At 46.1% G+C, this 27869-nt stretch overlaps 1 protein-coding gene across 1 annotated transcript; it reads right to left on the minus strand.

Annotated features, from left to right (window-relative positions):
* Positions 1 to 27: 27 nt before the first annotated feature.
* On the minus strand, positions 28 to 27869 carry LOC121299970 (phosphatidylinositol 4-phosphate 3-kinase C2 domain-containing subunit beta-like). The gene is made up of 33 exons (XM_041228266.1): positions 27621 to 27869; positions 21456 to 22344; positions 21142 to 21242; positions 20676 to 20836; positions 19558 to 19678; positions 18109 to 18220; positions 17910 to 17989; positions 17629 to 17692; positions 17358 to 17504; positions 17095 to 17128; positions 16343 to 16538; positions 15102 to 15224; positions 13887 to 14054; positions 12733 to 12844; positions 10731 to 10873; positions 8624 to 8812; positions 8283 to 8376; positions 7924 to 8018; positions 7376 to 7556; positions 6623 to 6730; positions 6404 to 6496; positions 6105 to 6234; positions 5835 to 5971; positions 5409 to 5578; positions 4990 to 5146; positions 4673 to 4770; positions 4207 to 4408; positions 3807 to 3931; positions 3595 to 3712; positions 2914 to 3001; positions 2104 to 2210; positions 1764 to 1892; positions 28 to 1293 (listed from the first exon to the last, which is right to left on the minus strand). The coding sequence occupies exons 2-33, from the start codon at positions 22251 to 22253 to the stop codon at positions 1102 to 1104; spliced, it is 4773 nt and encodes a 1590-aa protein (XP_041084200.1). The 5' UTR covers positions 22254 to 22344; positions 27621 to 27869; the 3' UTR covers positions 28 to 1101.

A 27869-nucleotide genomic window follows, 5' to 3' on the forward strand; every position in this document is an offset into this window, starting at 1 on the left:
GGAGTGCAATGCCCCCCCCCCCCCCCCCCCACACACACACAGAATAGCAGGTGAATAGAAGTGCATAGGCTGCCAGCATGCTCGCCCTCCATGTTCACTTTCACATCACCTTGAAGCCCAGCATAACTGAAGATTTTCTTTTTTAAAACACTTTTTTTTTTTAAACATGCAACCATGCTGGCTTTGACCGTGGCACATCAGTGGCTATTTCCACTTGTCTTTACTATCCCGGGGAATCAAATACAAAGGGGGAGGGTAACTATACAAAGACTCCACGAGTCAACAAAAGCCAGTTGGGCTACAAAATGAAGACACTTGGTTGCCCAATTCATAATTCAGTATTCTGATAGCCGCAAACTACTGGCTGCTGGGCATCAAACCCCATGTACAGTACAAATCCAGAATCACCTTAAGAGAGACTGGGCAGGGAAAATCCATACTGTTGTACTATAAAACACACATGAGATACATACATTTATAAACTGTATCATATTCTATATAGTATATATTTACCATATATACTCTATAACGTGCAAGAGCTCACATCAAGCTCCAATTATAGAACAGAATTAAAAAGAAATAACCAGATTCCTCTATTTCTTCAAGCGTCTGTTTTGTCTCCCGAGTCATAAGCAACTCGCGGGATACAGTACAGATAGATGGGCAGATGCCATCAATCTCCAAAGCCTTCTGCATCTCCTTTCCGCAGTAAGTTTTGTAAAGATTAATCTGCATTAGGGGTGGGAGTACGTAGTGCAATATCAGAAACTGACAGATTCCGGGTGCAGAGAGGTGCATTACTGGAGGTATCAGAACTCCAGATTTAAAGTAGTTTAAACAGCAGAGCTGTGCAGAATACCCCAGCTTTCAGAAAGGTTTGTGTTGTGAAGGTTGAAAGTCTGAGCCATCGCAGTGACCCCATCTCCACTCCCCCACTGGGGGAATATTCTTCCTTGTCTTCTGAATCCCTTGGCTGTAAACTTCGTCCACCCCTTCTCTCTCCTTCACATAAATACACTCTCCCACCTGCGTCCGGTGTTCTACTTTTGACAGATTCTCACTCCTGATCCTCTCCCTCACACACCCCGTTCCCTTCCCTCTCTACCGGACTGTGTCGTGCCCGACCGTGCCCAGCTGGTACCAGCCCACCTTCCTGTTGCTGGGGTCGAGGTCTCGGAGGGCGATGAAGGTCTCCCCCAGCAGCGTGTTCTCCCAGAACGCCCCCTCGCTCAGCACCCGCAGGTGGATGACTCTCTGCTGCAAGTCCCCACGTGGGATACCATCATAGACCAGCTGGGACAAAAGCACACACAAAGAACTGTGAGCCTGAAGCCGACGCCGCTTACCCTTAACAAGCACACAATGTACTCTCCAGCCCCCATCTTTCTATATGTAAGGTGTTTGATTGCTTTTTTGTCGCATGCTATCTGCTTATTAATCTAGCTGCTTGCAATGAGTCTTTACAACATTTCAGGGTCAATAGTCCAAAAAAATCAGGCTGCTTACGCTCCACTTGTTACGTGAAGCACTGTTGTAATGTTATGCCCTGTTGTGTTTACTGTAAATATTTTTTGTAGTTCCAGAACTTTATTTGCAGCGATCTGGGTAAACCAGCTTGGAAAACCTTTGATTTCACATTCTCATTCTCTCGGGACTCATTGCCTTTCTCTGCCAATCAGTCTTGCTCAGACTCTGGTCTCGTTTCAAGTGCTTTGCGCACTACGCTCTCCCTCGCTCCCTACGTAGTGCGCTCTCAGACTCACCATCTCATTGTAGGTGGGGTTGCAGGTGCGCCGGCCCCCCTTGGTCTTCCTCTTGCTGGTTTTCTGGGGGTCAGGCAGGAGGTAGAGCTTGACATATGGGTCAGGGTCTGTTCCGTCCTGGAGGGGCTGCTGTGGGGGGACAGGAAGGGGGGGTTAGCTGGAACAAACGACACATTGGTAGCTATTTCTTAAATATCAGAAGACCTCAGAATGATGCAATCATGACACAAGCTCCTGCTCTAATATTTTCAATCTCAATATGATTGATAAACAAGCAACAAGCTGGAAAAGCAGCTGCAGTTGCCTTGCTCATCTTAGTATCCCTGGCGGCCGTACTCACCAGCCCACGGATGTGCATCACCATGATAAAGAGCTTGTCGTTCTTATAGGAAATGGAGAGCTTCACCTCCCCAACCACCCGACCTGCAGGGGGCGTCCACAATACCTCTGCGACGAGAGACACAAGGGGGAGGCAGGGATGAGACGGGACCACAGAGCTAGGGGTGCATCTACAGTGAGGGGCGCTGGAGCTCAGTTTTTACCGCAGCAGGATCCGTGTTCTGTCTATTACGTTGCTTGTTTTACTGTTGCCATAGAGATCTGTGTTGTTGCCAGGACCTTCCAAGGAAGGACACACTGTACTGTATAGTCCAGCCCTCAGGCTACAGCATGCTACTCAGCAGTTAGTAGTCCGATTACTCAGGGAAAGATCAACACTGCCTTATCTTTCCTGGCTAGTTAAGGTAACAACCTAATCAGGGTTGTTGCCCAGGCCTGGTGCTTTGAAAAACACTATGTAAATTCAGTTTGTAAAATATAAATTGTATTGTAAATAAGATAATTGTGGTCAGGTGACTCTGGGCTTGAATCCGTCGTGCTATTTTGTGTGAACTGAACACATTATCTCCAGGTTTAGGCACCACATTTTTGTGGCTGTTGGAAAGAGTCAAATCATATTGTAGGCAAGCGAAGGCTAATGTAAACGTGAAGTCTGCCATCTCCCCTGCTGGGGGGTAGCTTGTGATCTGCAAAGGAAGGCCAGAGAGCTGTGGCAGCTCCAGAATCTGATAACACCACGGGAACAACTCAAGAAAGAGCAAACAGAGGAAAAGCACCCAAGAGAAAAGCAGTGACAGACAGGGAGACTCACCGGCTGGTTTGGGCAGCAGGGCGTTGACTACTGTTCCCTGCCTGTCATCTCGAGGGAGGGGGTGGAAGAAAGTGTAGACGAGGTCACACTGCGGAGAAAGAGAGACACACACAAGCTGAAGTGTTTTTTTTCTTCTTTTTTTTCATGGATTGGATGAATAAGGGGAATGGACAAATGATCAGAAATTATTTGAACAGATGCCAAAAATAAAAGACAAGGAAGGGGCGAGTTAAGCTTAAAAACAGTTGGGAAAGCATACAAAACGTGCAGTTTCTCTGACTACCAAACTATTTTTGCTGTGTAATCAGTGTGGTAATTCCGGCCTGTCTGTTTGTAATCTGATCTCTTAAGCCACACACTCTGCTGCTTCTATAGTACAGACAGTAAACACATTTCCAAATAAAGAAATAAAAATACACGTTCACCCTTCACTGCTCCTCCCTCTCCCTGCTTCCAAGCAAAATAAAATCTCCATAAAAGTTAGCACTCATTTCCCCACAGAGTCCCACTGCAGTTCAAACTAGTGGTTCCTCAGGCACTAAGCTACACCAACCCCCTGCCACACTGTCCACCAGGGCTGGGGTAATTGTAGTTGGGGGGGGGGGTTAAATAGTATGTTGCTGTATTTGCACCTTTACTTAGTGCTTGGTTGTAATTCTGCTGTAATTGTAATTAGGCTACCTGTGCCACCTCGGGCGCTGCGTGCATCAGGTGCCAGACGTATCCGTTCAGCTCCTCCTTGCGCCTCTCTGCCATCGCCTCCCCGCGCGATCGCCCGATAACAAACCGGCTCGGGAAGCTGGAGGAGCGAGACGCAACAGGGTTTGTAAGATCTAATAGAACACACCAAGCAACGCAACGCAGCACTCTGTGTGCGTGTGGTGTAGGTGTACCTGGGCAGTTTGGAGGAGGGGAAGAGGAGCCTTAGTTTGCTGTGCAGCTCGTGAAACTCCTCAAAGCCCCGCTGCACAAACGCTGCCTCCTGCTGGCCGTCGCGCTCCACTTTCACAACGTAAGTCTGCAGAGAACAGGCACAGCGTGACTCTCACAGCACATGGGGGATACAGTGTGCATCAGCTAAATGTCTTTACAGTATAATTCTATCAATAGGCCTACCTATATTAGCTTCTATATATTTTATACACTTACCAAATTTCCATTTATCACTACCACCCTCCCAGATATGTGCAACATGCAATACAAATATGATTTTAGCACAAATTGTGAAGATTTTGCAGAACACATGCAATAGGATATTAAACGATACAGAAGCTATGAAGCTATGTCACTCACATATCCTTTGCTGGGGCTGTACGTTCTCTGGTATCGGCACACGTACAGGTTGTGGATGAGCCCGTCACTCTTCAGGCTGTGAACCCGCGGGGCAAAGGACAGAACGGGCTGCTCCTCCGCGGAGGCGAACTTCATCTGCGCCAGGTTGTGGATGAAGAAGTTGAGCTTTGTAGCCACGCTGCCCAGACTCGACTCAATCAACCTGCAACCACACAGAAAGAAAGGGTCAGTGCACAGCATCCACCACCCAGTCACCTGGAACCACAGGGCAACCTGCCAGATCACAGCCTGGACAGTGCACTTACTGTTGATACTGGATCACTTCCATAGCCATTCGTCACAACTATCTAAATGTTTGAGAATATTTCAAAGTAGTGCTGCTTTAATACACTGAGCTGCCTATCTATGATGTGCTGTTGTTAACACTGAATGCTCTCATATTCCTGCCGGTGCTCTGCAGGCTCACATGGTAGCATCTGCCTCAGACTCGTGCGGGCGCAGGGCGTCGTACACATACTTGAGGTCCTGGAGATCGGACAGCTCAGGGATACCACAGGATAGCATCTACACAGGGTCATGGAGGGAGGGCAGGGTGGGGTCAGGCAGTGGTCAGAGGGAACTTGGGTATCAGAGGTACTTATAATCTACGGCAGATATTTATTGTCCTTTAACATTTAACTATTCACTTTAAATCATTAGTGTGCCAGGGAATATAAGAGTTTAAGCAGCGTGCAGCGTGCAGTCACGGTTATCTAGACATGCAGTCAGCCTCAGCTCTCATACCAGCCCCAGCAGGTTTAGGAAGAGGTGTGTGTGCTTGCGGATCAGGTTGTAGGCCTCGCAGCACAGGTCCACAAAGTCGTGAAAGCGGCTGGACGGCTTGTCTCCCCCGTTGATCACGTACGCCATGTCCGAGGTGAACACGAAGGGGGCCCGGTCCCTGCAAGACATGAGACAGACCACAGCGCGTCACTCCGCCATTCATCCACATGGCTTCACTGGAACAGCACAAACACATAGCTAATATCACTGCTGATAACTCCAGATCACACTGGCCGAACACTTACTATTCTCAAAAGAGAAATACTGTTATTTCTCCCTATCGTTTTATCATCATCATCTACTCCTAAGCATCTCTTGCTAGAAACAGTACTCTCTGTTCACAGATATTCTCTTTCACTGGAGCTCTCTCGGATCCTCACCGTTTGATGTTGCCGAACATCTGCGCGTGGCCGAGGAACTTGCCGAAGTCGATGTGGAACATGTGCCCGCTGGTCTTCAGCATGATGTTGTCATTGTGCCGGTCGCAGATCCCCAGGATGTAGGTGGCCACGCAACAGCCTGCGCATGAGTAGATGAAGTTCTCCACAGCCTAGACAGAGGGAAACAAGATTAATTACAACACTAAATCAGGGGTGGAAATGAGACTCCTATTGCATAGCAGTTTCACCCATTCCAGGTTTTAATACAAGTGTATGGGTAACAAGCTCAGGTGTGTCTTATTAAGCTCACAGTAAAACCAGGAATGTATCTGTTATGCAATGGGAGTCTTATTTCTATCCCTGCAAATGACCCTGCTACAAATGGTTTCATTTTCCTGATGGTGGAGCAGACTGGCCCCCTCTCACCTTCTCGTACTCGTCCTCGTTGGGGTTGTGTTTCTGCAGCCAGTCAGCCAGCGGGCGATCCTTAAATGAGCCAGTCACTCCGTGTTCCACCTGGATCTTCCGCAGCGTCTCTGCGTTCGGGATCATCTCCACCATTCCTGCAGTGCAAACACAGAGTGAGGTTTATTACACGTTTACCACTGCTGTCTCCGGTACTACAGAGCAGTAGAGCAAGAGAGACCCCCTCCCCCCCCCCCGTGCCACTTCGCACGGCAGGGTTTAGTCTCTCACCTCGTCCGCGGCCAGTGGAGAAGCAGCGGAATATGACCATCCTCATGTCCAGCCCCTCCTGCACCCAGATCTTGTTCATGATGCGAATCATCTGCAGGGTCAGCATGTCCTGGCGAAGATCATCCCCTGACTGGACACAAGCACAACGAGGGGTGGGTCAAACATAACTAAAATCACACAAGAGCAGCTTGGCCGTGATTTAGCAGTTGAACTCATATAGCTTGCACACTCCTTAAAATGTGCCTCAGTGAATTTTATTACAAAGTGCTTATAAAGCTCTGCCACGGTGCCAGCAATACCTTGAAGATTACGTTGATGTTGTCGCCCAGCGGGTCCACGTTGAGGAAGGACAGCTTCAGAGGAACGGCGTTGGAGTTGAAGTAGGAGCAGGCCTGCGAGCAGGAGAGACAGAGACAGCGAGAGGGGGAGTGTGAGGGAGTGTTGGATGCTAGTTTCTTCTGGAGAAGCTACAAAAGGTCTTCATGAACGGACCCACACACAGTCCCCCCCATAATTACCGGGATGTTGATGCCCTTGACCAGCAGGCTGGGGTTGAGAGGGAGGCGGCAGGTGCTGTTGACTGTGAAGAACTGCCCCACCTCGTCCAAACCCTCACGCAGAATCACCTGGAACAAAACGACACTGTCAGGAACAGAGCTTCCTACACTGAATACACCTGTGTTGGGCTTTAAAACGGTCAGCTAAATTTCTGTTTATCGTACATATAAAAGAAGATGTCTTTACAACAAAATGCAACTAGCACCATTTTGTAAAGGGGAAAAAGGAAAATAAACCTGTTTCATATAAGGTAAATAACAACACACTCCTGGGTCCTTAAAATTAACCTTGTGGGTTGCTTGTTACTAGTTTTGTAAAGTTAGCAGTTTTATTTTACTTTGCTAATTTAATTTTGGTGTAAAGAGTTTTCTAAATTAGCCCCACAAGTGTACCTGTACCTCAGGCAGTGTACAGCTATGACCAAAGAAATGACAAAATGACATCGCAAGAGTCTACCAGAAGCCAGCCAATAGTAGTACAGTATTTCATGTTCGATTTCAAAATGTCACATTTTTCAATTGTCAGTTTTTCATTAAGTATATGAAAAACTACAAAGCGGTATGCAGTTCAATACGTTAAGGTAACATTATTCAGCAAGTTTCATTCGACTTTACAAAGCAAAACAAGTTCATTCTATAGGATGCTTTTGTCCACAGCTGTATGTCCACATGGCGGCAGCTCTGACTGTTTATAGTATGGTTTAGGGCACTGACCTGTCGGGAGGATGGAGAGGCCTCTCGCACACGCTGCGCTACCTTGGCCAGGATGCCGACAAACCAGCACTGCCGGTCAAACTCATCTCGAAGCCCCCTCCCAGAGCAGCACAGCAGAGCCGCCAGCAGGTACTGGTAACGCACACTGAACTGGGAGTCCTGGAGGGCGTCCTTCAGCAGCCTGGAGAGAGAGAGAGAGGACAGAGGGAGGGGCTGAAGTGGAGACACCTCCAAGGCTTTTAAACATCCAGCCTTGTGAATCTCTCAATCAGACACAGTGAGTTTTCCCAGAGCGGAGGATATTAAACGAACATTCTTGGAGTACCGCTCGGGAAAAGAAAGTATGCATAAACTTAAATTAAACTGCTAAATTCTACGAATGCAAATCACTCCGTCACCGAATTTGAATAAAGCTGCTCTGAAGGTGTCCTGCTTTTTTTTTTTTTTTTTTTAAAGCTAGACATGATCTTATTTGCGGCTGGCCAGACCCAACTGTTCTTATCTTCTGACTCATCCGATCCTCCAAAAGGCGCTGTGTCAGTACTCACCAGAACAGATAGTGTGCAATGCGAATGTCCCCGATGGCTCTCCGCAGCAGGAATCTCACCAGAGGGCTGTCCAGATAGCACTCGTACTTCAGGGCCTGGGCAAGTGGGAGAGAAGGAGGAATGCACCCCTTGTCAGGGTTAGGAAGCTTTTCATTTACAGGTACCTATTGATCCCCTTAGCACAAGGTCACTTCTCTACAACAAATCTCAAATCCTGAATGCATTTCAATTCTAACATTTTATTACAAATGACGGTAGCTTGTGGGAATGATCAGGAACAATAACAATGGAGAGAGATAAAAGAAAGTTTGCACCCCTCCAACCCAACCCTGACCCATCAATACCCCCTCCCTCCGTACCTGCACCAACTGGGGTAAAAAGTCGAGCAGCTCGGGGTCCGAGATGGAGTCCATCCACTGGACCGCTGTGCGCCGCAGCTCCTGATCTGGGAACCTGCACACAGCGAGAGGGGTTAATGTTCCTGGTAGAGCAGGTTTCATGAAAGACTGCAGGAGGAATTCAATTATTTTTAATACAGTCAATAAGTAAATGCTGGCACTCTTTCTCGACTCAAGACGCACGCTGGTTTTATTCTTGTAAAGCTGACTTGTAGTGTAGTTGTTTTTGAATCCCGCTTGCTATACAATGCAGCCTGTCTCCTAATGCTCTAGGTTTGCGAGCGTGTGCTTGATTGTCTTACGTAGCGTGCAGCAGCCCCAGAGAGTCCAGGTGGTTCATGCAGGCCCATTGCTTCAGCAGCGCGTAGATGTCAGGCAGACAAGCCCACTCCCAGCTGGAGGCACTAGCGAGCACCAGGGGTAGGCAGCCGCTTTCAGCGTGGCAGAAATAGCGCTTCTCCCACAGCAGCTTCCTGTCCTCCTGAGTAAGCCTAGAGAGGGGGCAGAAAGAGAGAGGGGCAGTTAGACATGGGGGGCAATAGGACTAGGGTCTACCCCCTCACTGCTCTTAGAAAGGCAATTCCCAGGTCTGCCTGTGTGTGTGGGGGGGGGGGGGGGGGATAGGCAGGGGAATCAGAGAAAGGAAGTTACAAAAAACAAAATAAAAACTGTAAATAGAAAACAAAATGTTGAGTGTATATAATGATGAATAGCAGAATATTGCTTCAAGCATTTCGTGGAATGGATATTTTTGCATCTTAAAAGTTCCCGTCCCTTGATTGACTTCTTTTAAGTTGACAGGAGATGATGGAACTTTGCTGCTGTTTCAAGGTCTTCCACCAGGGAGCGACGTAGCCCTTTTAAAGCCAGAGAGCCGGGAGAGTCACAACATTTGGGAAATCACTGTTTCTGTCAGCATGTTTTCTCAACTCCCCTTTGAATCACACAGCCCACGTCAGATCAGACAAGAAGAGACACGCCTGAGTGGCCACACATACAGGTGAAAAGTGTTTAGGCGCACCTGTTGTTGAAGATCACCTGCTTTACATAGTACAGTTAGTACTAGAAAACACATTGAATCCTCATATATAGGCACATTTATCAAAGAAAATCAATAACCAACTCAATAAATAAATACATAGAGCCATATACAAAAATACATGTATACAAATAATAATAATAATAATAATGTATAAGCAAATAAGCCAAGCAGACAAACATTTCGGCTACTGCCTTCATCGTTGTAATTATTACATGGTTTGATAAATGCACTAGCTGAAACATTATCTACCAGACTTATTCGAGTTATGGATGAAATGATAAAGACCCAGACATGTTAATGCTTTTTCTGGGCAGGTCCATGGCAATTCCCCTCCCACCCAGTGATGTGAGCCGGGCTCCTCCCCCTGGCCTCTCTGTCTCTTTGTCCCCGATGCGAAGCAGAGGGGGTGTGTTGGAGACGACCCCTTTTGTGTCGAGTCCCTGAGCAGCAGTGTCCCGTTCCCCTCGCTTCACCAGCCGAGCCTGGATCAGATTGCAGGCAAGCAGGCAGGCAGGCGGGCTGGAGCACTCCCACCTGATCCCAGCTCTGCTAACACTGCGTCAGTCACACAGAGCCCTGGACTTTCTGTCTGTGTGTGTGTGTGTGTGTGCGCGCGTGCACGTGTGTCCCCCAGGGTGTGACCAGCCCTGTAGCAGAGCCAGTCCCATATTGAATAACCACCCCAATTCAGGGACTGTCCATAGAACATAGCAACGGGGGGAAATGTGGGCTTTGGTCTTGTGGACATCAACTTTTTAAAAGCCATGCCAGACCATTAATTAGCTGTTAACATGTTTTTGATGAGTACTGGTTTTACAACATGTTGTATGTGTATTTTTGTTTCAATATTTCTGTATTTGCTGGACACCAACTAGATAAAAGTGATTTCCAAGGCGTTCTGTTGTAAGCACAGACAGGGATGGCGGTGGTGGTATGGGAGGTATTTCTCAGAGGGGGGAGGAGTGTTCCTTTACAGATGGCCTCTACTGTATCACACCCATCCCCCTTCATCTCAGATTCCATTTCTCTATCACTCTCTCAGGATTCCCCATGTATGACCTCACCCCCCCCCCCCGACAGTCCCCACTCTGAACAGCACTGGGAATACCTCAGTTCTAATGAACTGGGAATACATACACAGAATTGATTCTGTTACGGGGATTAAAGATTCAGGAACAATGACCCAATATAATACTGTACTATACTTCCGCTCTTTCTGCTGCAGAACACACTGATACCGAACAGCAGCATCAACATTACAATGTCAAAGCAAGTCACCCCTCGCCAGATCTTGTGAAGATTAACATTATGTTACAGTTAGTTTGTTGTTTTGAAAAGGCACCAGTTTTCGGAAACAAGAGTCTTACCAGAAAAGGGACTTCTTGTGCAGGACGTCCTGCAGCTGTCTCTGGCTGTCCCGGTCCAGACGGCTGAACTCGTACTGGGGGCTGAATTCAGCGGGCTGGGGGGTGGTGAAGCGCACCTCAAAAGAGGACGAGGGGAAATCCACCTGTGGGACAAACAGATGGGTTTCTATTGGACAGCACTTAACTGAGACACAAACCCATTGCTTGTCCATTTTTGTAATTGTTGTGTGCTCAAATTATACTTTTTAAGGAACTGGGGAATATTTTCAAAAAGATTACTCGGGTCTTTAATTAAATCCTATTATTTTAACTATTAGTGCCATGTTGATGCTACAAAATGAACAGCAGAGGACTTGAGAGTGAAAGCAGCAACTTTTTGTTCAGTGTTGTCTGCAAAATATCTGCATACTGCAAACTTCAAAAGGACGAAGGGGCCTGGGGGGGGAAGTGATAATGTTACAAGTGCTAATAATACGGCGAGTCTCCGAGAGAGGGGCAGAGAGAAAGAGACAGAGGAGGCTGGTCTTGTCAGAGAGGCAAGAGGGAGGGAAGGAGGAGAGGACTGGTGAGAGGCTGGCTAGAGGATTGCGGAAAGCACTGTGCCACATCATCAATCTGAAAAAGAACTGAGTGGGGGAGAGGGAAGAAAAAGTGATTGAGGGGAAGAAAAAAGAATAACAGAAGGAAATAAAGATGGAATGGGGAGTGAAAAAAGAGAAATATAGAGGGAGAGCAAGTCAACCCATTTAGATACCCTTAACAAGGAAGATTACAGGGCATCTAATTAATGACTCTGCTGGGACTCTGCAGGTAATCAAACCAGCTTTCTCAAACACAGGCGACTTCCACTCAAAACCCACAATCTACAGACCCAGCTATTGCATGAAAAATGATAGCAAAACAAGCCTGTGTAACCTGCAACAAGCTTGCAAGTAATACATCACCATGCAAGACAAATACAGGCTCTATACAGTATGTCATGAATGCAAATATTGGACTCTCCCATTGTATTAACCACGAAGTGGGCACTTCAGTTAGGTTTGTGCATACTAAACGTTTACTAAAACATTTCCATAATTTAGTACATTTCCATAATGGCTTTCCCTAAATGCAGAATAGATTATGTTATACAGTAATAGTCTGACAGGGGTTTTATTCTTGTATTATGAAGAGGGAAGCTGGTTGTTCTGTACTGTCTGATTTCAATCCAGACAGCTGTTCGGCCTCCCCTCTCATCTGGAGCAAGGCAGGAATGCTGGCAAGTTCAAAAGACCACACTGAAACTCTTCATTGCATCTTGTGCTCCACCTATTTCTTTTCGTACACAATCACAAGTATTTGATTATTCTTATTTCACACTTCCAGCGTCCACTATCAGCTGCTTACAAATCTCTCTGCATCGTACTTCCGCCGATTAACTGGGACAGCTTGTAGTTCAAAGGTCATGTTCCCGGAAGCTTGTTCTACGACCTCCCTGTTGGTTTTCTATTCCCACGAGCATCATGCGGTGCAGCGTTTAGACTGCAAGCTCTCCCGGGTGATCCCAGAGCATGCAGCTCAGTGACAGAACAGTGTTGTTAATCCATCTATTCACCAGCCACTGCAGGAGTCCCTCACAATGTCCTGGTACTAATAGAAGCAGAACTTTGGATGCAAAAAATATCTGCAGTAGTGTCTACGCTGTAGGGCTGCATTGTGAATAAAACATCTGGAAGTGGGTATCCAGACTGGAAAATACCCGTGTATTAATTATAATTTCACAGCCTTGCTCGAGTTTCTGAAATTCACACTCTTTGGGAAACTGGTTGTAATCTGTGATTAGATATTTAAAAGCTGCAAGATGATCAATTAGCAACGTTCTGCTTTTAAAGGGTATATAAATTAGGTAGGAAAAATAAACCTGATATTTACAATAGGTGGATATAACTACAATAAGCACTGCATTATACTGAGAGCGGGCCAGCGAAACAGAAAGAGGGGGTAAGTCACGGGATGGGGGTACCTGCAGGATGACGCTGTCTGGCTGGCTGAAGTTGGGGGTGCTGGATCGAGTGTTCCTGCTCTCTGGGGTTGAAGGCCACAGTCCCAGCAGCTTCCTCCCACATGCCAGAACACTGCGAAGACAAACACTGCGTCACCCCAGACAGCAGGGTGCAATCTCAAGAAGCAGGCTATTGCAAGGACCATCCTCCATTGATGCTCATTGCGCACACAGCAAGACCCCATCACAACCTGCTCTGCACACCTTGTTGAGCACTGCACACTAATTCAAAGCAGATTCCCAGACAGTGGAAACAGTTTTTGCGTGTAATCTAACACATAATCATAAACACTGTTCGAGGCCCTGTAAACGAATATATTAGGTAACAGAATCTGAAAGCACTGAAGCCAGACTCATGAGATCCTGCGTTGATGAAAAGGGACACTAGCTGAGAAAAACAGTGAGATAAAGAGACACAGAGAGGGGGGGGGCTCTACCCAGCACACTCCATACTCTTCCACGGCTGGGACTGGAAACAGCTGCTTCTCGCTCTCTTTCTCCGGGCTGCTTCCCAACCAGAAAGCCATCACATCCCCTGGCATTCCTCCGGAGCGGCCAGGCTTTCTTCAGTGATAGAGCTCCTAGCAGACCGGAGGGTCGTGGGTGGCTGATTTAAAAACGTCAGCTTGTAAAATCAACCAACTGCATGTCAAGTACTGCACAGCTTTTATTTCCTTTTCAAAATTCGCAGCAAGTCAGATTCACAGTCTTTGCTTCACTAAAGCTTAAAACAAAAAGAAATAAATAAAATCTTAATGTTTCAAAACCAGAGTTCTTACTGATTAAGAGTAGCTCTTACTACTAGAGAGTGCCAATTCTGAAACAAAAAAACTAACAACAAACATCTTTATTTTCCTGCTCTGCAATTTTGTTTTTAATTTGTAGCTGCTTCTTTTTTTCTTGAACTGTTTAAGAATGTTTCCCTTGCTGCCAGTCCTGTCTGGTCTGTGTTGTGCTCACCCCCACCCCCTCCCAATCAAACTCTGAGCAGGAGGCTTTTTTTCGGTATAAATCAAAACAGGACTTGATAAATGTGTTGCTTTGCTGCCAAAGTAACTTATTTTGGTACAAGTTGTTTATCCAACCAGTCAATGCTGCGAGTCTACCGCACTCACTGTCGGAAGTTGAAGAGTGGCATGGTGACCCAGCCCAAGGCTTCTGCGCTGCGCCGCTGCTTGTTTTTCTCCTCAGCGCCCCCCGGTGGTGGCAGGGGCATGGCGTAAAGGGTAACCGTCAGCTGCGTCTCCCTCGGCAACCTGTTTATTTGCACGGGGAAGCAGATCCTAGGATAGAAAGACAGAGAGATGAATATAGAGATTGACAAACCTAAACAAAAGGAATCCTGATTCTGCTTGGGACATGGGTATGGACGAGACTGTGTAACTTCCTGCTTAGATCTGCGGAGCGAACATCCACGCAGAGAAAGCCACAGCGGGGTCGACTGCAGATGGGATCGGAGACATGGTGCCAGAACTGGACCTGCCTTTGTGACCCACAACGGTGCTTGCCAAGCCGTGCTGGAAGCCCACAGGGTTAAGGTTGGGTGGCGTAATGCCAGTGCCCCTCCAGCTAGGATGCTCTATCCCACATCAATCCCAGCAGTCAGTCCTTGAGCTGCAGTGTCCACAGAGCTGTGATGAAGCTCTTGGCTCTCACACCTTGAGCGAAAGACAGCAGTGATGCACGTCTCAATCTTTGGTGTTAGTTCGCATTTGTGTTCCCTGGCTCCTGTCCCCTGGTCTCTGTTTTTGTGCTGTACACAGCCCCACATTCTGAGGACGCTCCCTCCCACTCGGATAACACCAGCCCAAAATAATCTGCTCCAGCTTATCCACGGCTGGAAAAATCTGCAGGCCCAATACCCCAGGACAGGGATCTTAAAGGGACGCTCAACCCAACCTGTGGGATTAAAGTGGAGGGGGGCAGACCCGCTACTTGGTCCAAATGGTAAACTTAATGTGTGTCATTAGACAAATCTCCTGGGCACCCTTAATACATACACAAATTTGGGGCCACAATACTTAACAACTTTGTTACTCTGAACCCAAAAAGAAGTCAGTCAGTCAGTAGGAGATTGATCCTGACACCTCTGAGAACGTGTGCAAAGGTGTCATCATAACTGTGTAGCCTTGCAGGAGTGTCACCACTAGATGTCTGTCGCCAGTGATATTCAATACCCCACAAGTGCGAATTAGCCCACAGTTTCTGGAGCATCAAATAAAAAAGCCATTAATTTTTAAAACGGTCTGGAGTTACCTACAGCAGGTTATGCTCTTTAATGAGCCAAGGAGCCATGACCCCAGCCCCGAGCACCCAGCCCTCAGGCTCACCTCTGGTCCCACACCACCAGGTGGAAAAGGTACTTGCTGACGACCTGCTTGCTGGTGTATTGAGGGCTGCAGAGTTCCACACCTCCGTGACTCAGCGAGCATGACAGGTGGAAACCTTCGTAACTGCGGGACAAACAGAAACAGACAGACATTGTATTAGGAGTGTGCAGAAACTGCAACTATTTAAAAATAAAAAGACAGAGAGACACACAATCTAAAACATTGAAAGGTGCTGTAAATGAAAGCATGGGGGACTCACGAGTCTGGATCGACATGAAGGCTGCTCTAATGTAGGAAACCACAGTACGTCTAGATGTTTTGGTTAACAAGTGTAATAGTTTGGTCTCAGTCTCAATAAAACACCACATTACAGTATGCTGCACAATTAGATTGGCACGGAGCCTGGACTGCTCCTTCCAGGGTGGCATGTGGGGACATGTGGGCTTGTGTTAGCGCCTCTCTATTAATTAAATAGACAGTGCAATCCAGCATCTTCCTTGTGCACCTCATTGTATTAGTCTGGATAGGGCGAGGGCTGAGGAAGAGGCAGAGAAGGGTGGGAGCTGAATGGGAGGGGGGGGTTACTTTGTGATCAGTGAACAGCCAGCCCCCCTCTCCCCCTCCTGACAGACAGATGGCATGCGACACAGCGCCTGCCCTCCCACACCATGTGACAGGTGCCTAGCGACCAGCCAGCCACTCTCACAGTCAGAGAGGTCAGAGGCCACGCAGGGTTCCCAGGCTGCCTTCTTTGTCAGGCACCAATCATCAATCAGCATCCATTTCAGAGGGGAACAATGACTGAGTCCCCAGGGATATCAGGGGGTGGGGCCAGGCACCCCAGGGAATGGAAATGAGATAGATCATACCATTCAGTCACACTCCAGGGAGGGGTGGGAACTACAGCTCTGTGCCAATCAAAACGGAAGGGGGTGGGGTAGAGTGGGAGGTTGAAATTAATATGAGAGTGTGTCTGTGTCTATCTGTCTAGATATATATATATATATATATATATATATATATATATATATATATATATATATATATATATATATATATATATATATCTCCAAGTACAGTTCCAGCCGTAGAGGCACAGAAAGGAAACTCCCAAAAATCCAGGTCCACAATCAAGGTTTCAACAAAACAAACTTATTCTTACAAAAATTAGCACATTTTTGTCAGATAATTTTTGTAAGAATAAAAAACTTTATTTTGTTGAAACCTTGCCGTGATTGTACCTGGCAGCCCATGTGACAGGGATGCGGTGCGCTGCGTAGATGTTGAAGGACAGTGGGCTGCTGATTAGCCCCGCCTCCTGCGTGGGCGCGGTCAGTCGGCTGCTCTGGACGGCCGTGTAGAAGTTGGCATTGAAGGTGGCGCAGTACAGCTGTACCAGGTCCAGGATAGAAGCCGTCAGAGACTCCACCACCCTCTCTGGAAAACAGGGTGAGCGTCAGACATCAGGTAGAGCTCAACCAGCAGATCTTACAGCACAGCACACCATTTACTAATAAGCATTCTCAGATTAAAGAAAAGCAGCTGACAGCATTAACTTTTATTAATAATAATAATAATAACAGCAGGTTTGTTGTCTGTGCTTCAGACTACACTTACTACAATCTGATATCTGCAGGAATGCAATGGATTGAAAACTTTTATCAATGTACCGCACTATAAAATATACCCAAGAACAGACTGCTTAGCAACACAAATTATAAGAAGTGATAGGAGGGTTCCCCAAAACAAACTTGATATTGTACTTTGAATAGGAAATTAAACCGGGCCAAACAACTGACCACAGAACCTCACCACTAACATCTCCCTCTGCTGCAGACTCTTGGTCACAAATCTTTTTTTTTAAATCTTTATTTGAGCACAGTTTGAGGAAACTAAAAAGGACATGCTTAAAGAGAAGACATGTCTCAATTAGCTTGTTCCCGGTCAAAAGCTCCAAAATAAATGACTAGATAAAAGCGGATTGGCTCATTACCTCGATTCGCTCTCTGAGCCAGCACCGCCACATCCTGTCAGGGACAAGAGACAAAACAGCTGTCAAGACACCCAGTATTCGAAGAAGAGAGAACTGAAACATCATTACGCAGACAAACCTCAAGGCGGCTGGAGAATTTAGAAACATTTTTATTTTTTTGCATAGATTTGCTGTTCTTAGAATAAAAGAAAAACAGAAATGTGCTTACTGCCACACACACACACACACACACACACACACACACACACGCTCTTGCCCTCTACCTTCTGGACCCGGGGCTGCAGGCGGCAGGGGCAGGCGGGCAGCAGACTCAGAGCATTGGTAATGTCGGGGGTCTCGACGGCTGCCAGCGAGTTGCACAGCGCCTTTACGGACTGAACCAAGCGCTCCACACGAGGAGGGAAGTCTGCCTGCAACAGAGAGATACGGAGAGAGAATTCAAAGTTGAATTCCATGATTAGTGCTGATTGGGGTCTGCGAAACCAGCCGACACTGCACTGTACAACTGAAACATTGACACACTCTGAGCAGTACCTCAGCCAGCAGGAAGCACTCTCCCTCAGTGTGGAAGGTGTCAAGCAGCAGCATCAAGGCCTCCCTGTCAATGACAGAATACAACACAATTACATGCATATAACAGCTAGAGCAAGAAGACTCATCAAGCGTACTTGGATACAACAATCTCCCACACTACTACAAAAAACCTGCACTTTGTCTCGGATTTTACACAGAGTCCTCTAGTAATCCCTTAAATGAATGTGGTCACAATCAATATATTTTTTAATAGCTTTACATATGATTCAAGACCCCCTTACCTGGTTACAGTTTGCTTGATTGGTCTCTCCTGTAGCAGAATGTTGTGATTCATTGTGGACAGAGTTTTGTCATCTTCTTCCTGTCAATCAGTAACACACAAACCAATTAGAAAGTCACAAAAAAAAAAAAAAAGTACTCCCCCGTTTTACAGCTGAACCCTGATCCCACTGGAACACCACCACCGCCTGGTCCACTCACCCTCCTGGCGAGCTCCCTGCACACAGCACTCCTCTCTGTCAGGCTTAGCCGGATTTCCCAGTCAAACTTGCGGCATTGTTGGATATACTCGTGACTGCCCAGCGTCTGGTTACTGAAACACAGGGACACGTTAGGTTAGGGAGACACAAACACAAGGGTAAGAGAGAAATTGAAAAGATTTGTTGTTGATGTGGGTTGCACCTGCTCAGAAACTCTTTAGAAACTATAGTGAACTTAACCCAAACTACTGTTTTTTTTTTTTTGTTTGTTTTTTTCTGTGACACGGTTAAATGAAAGGATACCTATTTATAAGCATGCAGCAATATCCTGTTCCTAAAGGAAAACAGACAGCGACAGGCAATGAAGCTGAGAATCCATGGATGGGAAGATAGAAAATGAGTTGGCAAAAGTGTGTGTACACAGCAGGCAGTTAGTACAGCTGCAAGAATACTTTCAAAGCAACTGGCTGTTTCACAAGGTTCCATGTTATAAGGTTTGCTTGCTATGGCAGTATTATTGAATGATCATGCCAAAGAGGTTACAAATTTGTGCTCTACTGGCATGGACAGAGGTAGAACAATAGTCCCGTTAAGCACAGGAAGTCCCTCCCTCCCATGACGGTAAACTGTAATCTTTCGGTTATCTGGTAGCCGCACATTTCCTGCAACACAACTGCGCTCGCCAGCTGCGACGGCATTCGCCTCCTCAGACCTTCCCTCCCTCCTTCACTTGCCTCCGGTTCTCTGTGTCCCGTACAGAACGACAGACAAACCCTCACTGTGACATACATCTACCATATGCACTAGAAAAAACACAGGTGTGACATACAAGCTATATATCACGAACCTGCGGTAAAGAATGTCAGAACCAAGCTGCACACACACTAGCAAATATTCCAGTACTGGTACTTGTTGGAGGCTGTATTTTAACAAGGACCTAAAAAAGTCCCAAAGGATATAGTGTGATTAAGCTGTCATAGAAATTATGGTTTGTTGTTTTAAAACCGCACCACTAACCCGTGAACAAGCTTCTGACCAGAGAGCTGGCAGTTATCAGCCAAGCTTCCTGTCTCACCACCCCACTCCTACAACACTACAGGCCTCAGACAGAACTGCGGCTATAAAAACATAGCACTCACAGGCAGAGACTGGGGAGAATTTAGGAATCAAACAGCCCCTACAAGCCATTGAACAGAAGGAGGAGAACAAGAAGAATGAATTTAGTGCCCGTTACACCTGGGGTCAGTTTGAACACATAATAAAACGGCAAAATGTTGAGTAACTGTAGTAAACTTAACTGAAAAGAGCACACTTTATAATCTCTCAGTAAGAGTTCCCTATATTAGCCTCACTCCCTGTATCACTGCACCCTAGCACAGTTCAGTTTGAAGCATCAATCTGCTGAAATCACGACACACAGACTGTTTACTGAGGGGAGAGTGTTGCTCACTTCTGCAGGAACTCCTCCAGTCCGCAAGGTTTGAGAATGAAATTGTCTACATCAAAGCAGTCAAGGTTATCATGTGCATAGCACAGAGTCTGGTAAATAAGCAGGTCCACAGTGGATGAGCCTGGGAGAGGAGGAGAGACAAGCAGAGGGGGAGAGACAGAACTGTGAACACTGGTGCACATTAAACTAAGAGGACACACAGACCTAGAAAAAAAACAGGAGTGCATTTTATATAAACGTAATGGACGACAGGCTGCTTATTATAATGGGGACCTCATATATAGACTTGAAAACTATCCAGCAGAACAGATGCAGTACCATCGTTTTCCTGAAACTTTAATTGATAGTTTTATATAGCAGAATACTGTTTAATGCTGTCACCTTTAACAGAGGAGATGCATATTAGACACACATCAGAGGTAGTTCCCTTACGTGGGCTTACTAACTGTTGCATTTTCCACCGTGTGTACCTGTAAGTTTTTATGGGTTGCACTTATTTGGCTGCTAGATTTTACAGCTTTACTGGATTAAATGGACATCAGAAATTAGCTCAAATGAATGGCATGCCAACGAAAGGGAGTTCCCAGTATACAACGGTTACACTGTTTGCAAACAACTACACATGATACAGACTCCAGTGCTGTGAAATGTTCAGTTTTTCTGTATTAAAAAAATCGTATTTATACTGTACATTGTAGTAGTGCAACTGTATATGCTTTCAAACTAGCTGTTGGCAGATTTCCTGAACCCGACACCTCACTGACTCTGCGTTACTCACACAATACTGGCACAGTGCATGATAAAGGAAGCTCTGTCCAGAAAAAAAACTTCTTAATGCCACCAGATCACAAGTAAAGGAAAAAACTAAAACTAAATCAGTGTTTGGGCACCATTTACAGAATCCGAATGACTACCTGTAGGAAAGTAGCAAAGCTCTGAGGAATTAAATCAAGTTTGCAGTTCCTGAAATTCTTTATAACTGTTTTAGAAAGGTTTCCTTATTCTTTAAAGCCACAGCTTAACCTAAGAGAACGCTTGTAAGCACTATTTGAGAAGAGGGCCCATTGCAGCAAGGTTTCTTGCACAGTGAAGGCTGACAAAGGGTTAACTGATCTTACCATCGCAGGTGAAGGTCAGGGGCTCTCTGTGGTGGTCACTCACGACGGTCACCTTCATGCTCGCGCCATGACCGTACTGTTGGTCATCTCTGGCCACGGCTGGACTCCACACGAAGCCCGGGTTCTTGCTGCAGTCAGTGTAGGAATAAGCCGAGCGCAGCCTGCCATCACATACACAGGGTCAGAAGGTAAGAGCTCCAGTGAACACACAACAAGCAAGACAGATATCGACCCAAACCTCGAAAAGGATTTGGGTGAAAATTAGGAAGGAGGCTACAGTGTAACAATGAATGGGATTTAACAAGAATGCAAGAAATACTCTTGGAATGGACAGGTACAGTTGCTGTAGATTGTATAATATATATATATATATATATATATATATATATATATATATATATTTAGTGCAGACTGAGTTAGGCAGTAAGGAGTAGTGCAATACAGAGCGACAGATAGAGGCTCTTACACATCCAGCATGTGACAGAAAGCCGCCACCTCCTCGTCTCTCTCCTCGGACACCTGGAACAGCTCACAGCCAAAGCCAGGCACCCTTGAACGCAGCGTCACCTGCAAACAACAGACAGTCAACTTAACACAGTTCGTTAAGAAAACCAACAGAGAAAAAATACTTTAATATTCCATCTATTTTTTTTGTAATGTAAAGCTAAGGGTATATATCTTCCATTCAAATAATAGGTATAGGTTTGCATAAAGCAATGCATGCAAACCAATACATCCCCTACAGTACCACCAAGAAACAAGCATTGCTTGACATCTTACTGGGTCTGCAGAGATCCTCCGGTTGTCCTTGTTGTTGCGGCGGACGGGCTGGTAAGTGCGGGGGGGTATCTGCGGGGGGAGGGTCTTGCTGCGGGCGACTGGTTTCCCGGGAGTCTCCCCACTCCTCCTCCTCCTGCTGCGAGGGAAGTCCCCATTAAGCTGGGAAAGGGCCTCATTGAGCTCCTGATAGTCCCAAAGCTGGTCCTCCTCTCTAGAGCACAGCTTGGGCTGCTCAGTCTCAGGGGCGAAGAGGTTGATGTCCCGGGGAGTGGAACTCCGCCTGGCTGGGACTGAGGGAACCACGAGGTCCGGGAGGATAAGGCGTGGGGGAACGGCCGGTGGGGTGTCACGGGAGGTCATGTCTTTGGGGAGTAGCAGAGACGAGCCCCCGTCTTTAAAAGGCCGGTCGAGGATATAGATGGGCTCCTTTGACGTGTCCCAGGGCTGGAGATTGACTCTCGAAGGGTTGGAGAGACTCTCCTGGATTCGGGGGTGCAGGTTCAGATCGGGATCCGATCCCGAGAGCCCCTTCAGCAGGGCCACACTTCCTCCTCCTGTGGTTTTGTTGAGTTTCTTGTTAGCCCCGTGTGTCTGTGTGGAGATGGAGGGCACCGACAAGGGTAGCTTGCCCACTTGCCCCACACTCCTTCCAGGGGGAGTCTGGTCCTGTTTCAGCCTGGACAGGGCATCATACTCCATCTGCAGGGCCTCAGCTAGAACAAGCTCACGGGGGCTCAGCCCCAACTCCCCACAGCCCCAGTGCTGATCGCCATCGCTCTGTGTCTGTGCTGCTGACATGATCCCACAGGCGGCGCCACTCCAGGGAGTGCAAAAGATTGCAGACAGGGGGTGCTATGGGCTCTTCGGGAACTGCATCAGGCTTGGGGACCTGCAGGAGGAAAGCACCGTTAAAGTATGGAAACTTAATGTTATATTTAGTACAGTAGCTTTGCATAACTTTGGAGCAAAAAAACAAAATCCTTCAGTTACTATGTGTACAATCCTATTATGTTAAAGTTTCCTATATGCATCCCACAAAGTTATGACAGGGTATTTTTCAAAGAGTTCACACAAACTATTTTACATTTTCTAAAAATCTAATAAAAAAAATTATGGCAGAGGGGGATATAAGACTTTGGAGAGGATATAATATACACTTCCATGCTTTGGAATGGTCCCTACTTCACTGAGGTTGGGCCATTTCAATGTTGTGTATTGAATTAAGTGATAAGACAATGGATCTGAAAAACAAAAACGAATATTTGCAGCCTTATGCTGTTATTTTTTTAAATGGTTATAGATCTGCGTCATTTTGTCAGTGGGATTTTTTTTGCTTAAAGATCTTAAGAGGTTTTTGAAACATCTTAAAATGAACACTCAATACCCCAAACCTTCCACACAAGGGTTCACTGTCCTTCCTCAGCAGAGCAAACGGGAGGGAGCCAGAGAAAGATACGCAGGGCAAAGTCCCTGCCTCAATTACAATTTGCTCCACAACTCAGCAAAGCAAACACTCACAAACTCCAGCAATTAGCAAAACGTTAGCAAATGCGAGCATTTACAGTACAAGACAGCTGCAATGTGGTCAGGTGGCTGATAACCCAGCCTAAAGAAGCCTTGTTTACATGCAAGCTATGAGAGAATCTGAAGGGCACTGCATACAGTATGGGCAGAACACTGGCACGCTCTTGTGCTGTATGAGATCCAGCCGCAGGCAGCTCACTCCATCTTAAGTACTGAGCCAAGACTCTGAGCCAGTTTCAATTCCAACTGCAACCACCCCCCGCCGCTTCAAGGACACTCAGAAACACCGCAAGGGAAGCCCTGCTGCTTTTGAATGGCTTTTCCTTCCTGTGCTGACCGCAAGACTGTAACCCACCACAGGGGGTAAAGATTGAGAGGAAGTCAGTATTTGTGTTAAAACAACGTATTATTATTTATTGTTGTTTTGCTTGGCAAGGAAAGAGTTAAAAACCTTCTCTGGCAGAAAGACTCGTGCTGAACGTGGCAGTCTTCAAATTGGCTAATTGCCTGCCAATTTGAGGACAGCCACGTCAGTATAAAACGACAGCTGTGTGCTGGAAGGGGAGGGAGATAAGAGGAAGAGAGGAATAGACCAAAAGACAGTAAGCTAAACAACTGCTATCCGGCTGGCTGCACTCCAGTCGATATCAGTGAACGATCTTCTGCCCTGTCCTTGCGATCTATCCAGGATGCTTTTGGAAAGAACATGTTTCACGTTTAACAGGCTCTCATAAAGGGACTGACTGTTTCAGGTGCATTATTATGTAAAGGGGATCCTTGCTGTACCTGCTCCGAGGACCTCAGTCCCAAATCATTTAATTTAGCACAAGCGTTAAAATCTATCAACAGGCTCTCCTTGGTGCATCTCACTCACTGCCCCATCACCTTCGACGGGCGTTGCTACTTCCCGACTTCCTGTACGCCCCCTTACAAGATGAGTCGGTGCTGCTGAAAGACGGAAGACGGAGACCTGATCTGAACTCGTATCGTCCTGGAAACAGCGACACAGCACAGCACGGCTCATGGGAAATACTTTTGTTTAAAACAATGCTTATTTGACAACTTAAATACACAGAGTTGTGTATTTACTGCTGTCGGTTTGTACAGCTTATGGGTTTTTGCAGAGGTCTACTCCCATGGTCTGCCAGAGTGAGGAAAAGAAGCCAGGACACAGAAGAGAGACTGACCTCTTGCACAGAACAGGAAGCAAAAGGGTGTCAGCAATCTAATGTGGTACTCCCAAAAAACTAAAGAATAAGCAGAGCACAAACCCATCTTCAGAAGCAGCACTGTGATAACATTAACAAAGGATACAGAATGGATACTGGAGCCTTGGTTATAGTATAACTCATTTAAAAGAGATGCACAGGTACCAGCGTGTATTGCAGTGAAGCAAACAGACTGTCAGAATAGACCCTTGTGATGGGGTGAAAATAATGCATCCAGAGAGAAATCTGAATATGAATTAAAATAACTTCTAGCTGGTTTTGAAACTTTACTGCTGGCTTTTCAAACCCTGGAGGCCAACGTTTGTAGAAATCGCCAGCCAATGTGTTTGAGTTCTAGAGAAAGACTGGTAACTGTGAGTCTCCCAGTCTGTTATCCAGAAACACTGCCTCTTGTTCTCTCCAAGCTGTGCCCCAGAAGGGGGGTTGGGTCAGTGACCCACAGCCTGGCTGCTGGAACACTGGCTTGCAAAAATGAATCTCCCACGGGGAATTAATCGGATTCAATTAGGATTGCTCACAGATTTACAAAACAAAGGATTGAGGCTGTCACGTGAGCCAGGAAACTCAGACACAGTCACAAGGCCCTTTCTTACACAGGCAAACAAAGAGAGGCTGTCACCCCACACCCACACGCGCACGCACACACACACGCTTTGTCACACACACTCCATCCTCCAAAGTATGTTAGAAAAACACATGCTAACCAAGGCCACACAGACAAAGTTTCAATACCATAAGTAAAAATAATTCCACTGAGTGTATGAGATGCACAGACAGGATCTTAACAAGCTTCATACAAAAGATATAGCCTACGTACACTCCAGTATATCCCATTCACCAGGGATATGCATGCACAGCAAGGGGAAATGAGCAGAAAAAACAAGCTTTGGTTCCCCATCACTGTAATCCTGCACGTCAGCACAACAGTAACCTTTAAACAATCTTTATTTCAGTCTCAAACCTGCACCTTAAAAGCTGAAAGTGGAATTACAGAATACTGTAGCAGAGTTGCTGTTTGCACGGCTGAGTCGCTCAGGGGTTAGAGTACTCTCTGAGAGCTGTGACAGGGTGTCCTGTGCCCTATTGTCAGGGCTGCTGGGGAACCTTCTAGCTGTTTAAGCCCAAATACAAGGCTGTATGTTCTGCAGCATAGCGGACAGAGCAACAGTACAGCTGACTGCAGAACTCATCCCCGTCCTTGCAATGCACGCACCTGTACAGTAACCACGTGACATAACATCCACTGCTGGGTGAAACGAACACATTGCAACAAAGGTGACGTCCACAGAAAACTTTCCATTACAATCAACAAGCTCTTGCTAAGCTTATACTACTTAGCAATAACAGGATGTCCCGCTCCGGTAGACAAAACCTGCACCCCGAGCTGCTTCTGCTCCACTCACTCTTGCACGCTCACACTACTTGTCTGAAACACACAAGAACCCATTCTTTCATCACAGTACAAAAGACACCCAACTATACAGTCCAGTTTTGTGCACAGTTTTCTACTTTTCCCCAATATTTTCCTACAACTACTGTACTGCCCTCACAAATAAATAAATCATCAGCTGCTGCGAGAGTAGTTTTATGTGCACAAGATAGGAAGCGTGCTCAGTCCGTTATGCCCGTATTCAGTTCAATGGTGCATTGATTTGGGGATTGCATGAATCCCTGGGAAACTCAGCAGGGCTGCTGATGGTATCTAGTGTATGGTGCTAGGGCAGTAAAAGGCGCTATACCATACCAAATCAATACCATGTTGACCAATTTAGCACCGACCTCCCAGTCTGAAAGACAGCTCCAAAAGGCCATTACATTGTTGAGTAAAACTACTCCACTTTAAACTATGAACTAAAGGAGGTGATGGAAATTGACCTAGATATCAATGCAACCTCAAGGAAATCTTCCACAGAACAGCTATTGGACACACAGGCACAGCAGTTATTTGAGCAAGTATCGCAAATTTAATACGTTTAAATGTGAAACAGGAACAGGCATTAACAAAAGTATGCTTTTTATAATGTACACTGCACATTACAGACGACCTATGGCTGTTAGAAGGGTCTTTTCTTGTACTGAATGTGCACGGGTGAGACATGCAGACTTGTACTGAGAACCTGACCGGACCAGAACCTAGAATATTCCCTGTGGTGGAGGAGAGCCAGGGGCAACCCATTCAATACTAGGAAGTGACAGCAGCACAGCTGTCCTGCAGGACCAAGACACAACGAGGCATGGCGGTCTCCCCCAGAGACTGTGCTGATGGGATTGTGGGAGTATCTCAGAAAATACAATATAAGTATTTAATAACCATATATATATATATATATATATATATATATATATATATATATATATATATATATATATATAACACTGGTTTCTGCTATATATATATATATATATACACTGGTTTTCTGCTCATCTGGCTTTTTTTTTTTTAAAGGATATTGAATTTTTATCATTATTTTATCTTTTTCTTTCTATGTGAATAATTAGACAGGGGTGGTTGATCAGTTGGGAGCAGTGTCGTAGCACACAAGACAGAGGAGAGTTTAATGAAGTCGGGCACAGTGCTAGGAATTGTCTGGTTTCCAAAGCCAATGTGACCGATGCCTGATGGCAAAGCCCTACACGCTTCCAATCACGACACGACCAGGTACATTGCTATTGGCAACCCGGTGCCAGCCATAACAACACGTCCACGTGCACGCGCGCTTTACAACTTTGGCTTCCTTTCTTAGCAACGGGACAGTGTCACTGTGTGACCCCACAAGACAACAAATACACCCCGAAAAGTGAGAAGGAAAATGATCTGCAACCAGCATACGCACGTCAACAAAGCTACAAACCACAGCATTGTATTTCTGATAATTGTCTTGACCGTTTCAGTGCGTATACACACACCTAACTATACCATATTATAGATAATATTTAAAAATACACGTGTCACATAAAACAGAAGTGTAAACAAACATGTTTATACCATTTTAAAAGGACTGGGCAGTAGACTGAATATGCTGACTGCAGTTCCCAGCACAGTATAACAAAAACAGTATCGGTATAACCACATCGACACATACCAGTTTCGCTTAGCGGGTTTCTGATCCATTTTCCTCTAAATAGCGAATAAATAAAAGCCAGATGGAAATAAATAAAACGGCATTCTCTTTATTTCCTTCCAGCCATTCCTCTGGTTTAAATGACGCTAATATTAATGCAATTTTTTTGTCACACCAGTCTGTAGGGAGCTGCGCAATGTTTATTTTTCTGACTCCCCTCTCTACCTCAGCTGTATAATTGAATACTATTTTATTATTTCACTCGCTTGTCGATTCAGAAGGGGGGGTTTCACGTTTTGCTGAACCGCACTGTTTTGCTTTCTATCTTTAAAACAAATGCGATCTCTTACCTGCTTCCTGACACCGCCAGCACTCAAAGATCAGTAACGTCCCTGTTAATCTTCGAGAAGCCAACGCCGATCCTATACAGATTAAACAATCTGCACTCGCTGCTGACGCCTGTGTGCAGCTGTGCTTTGCAAGAACTGGATGTCGCTGTATTTATTATATTATTGTTATCGCTGCTCGCAGATTTCCTCGTGTCCCACTTTCATGCGGTTGCACGGGTGAACAATACGATTTCCTTTCTCTCCCCTCTG

The sequence above is a fragment of the Polyodon spathula genome, chromosome 25 (assembly GCF_017654505.1).
Source record: "Polyodon spathula isolate WHYD16114869_AA chromosome 25, ASM1765450v1, whole genome shotgun sequence".
Classification (NCBI taxonomy): domain Eukaryota; kingdom Metazoa; phylum Chordata; class Actinopteri; order Acipenseriformes; family Polyodontidae; genus Polyodon; species Polyodon spathula.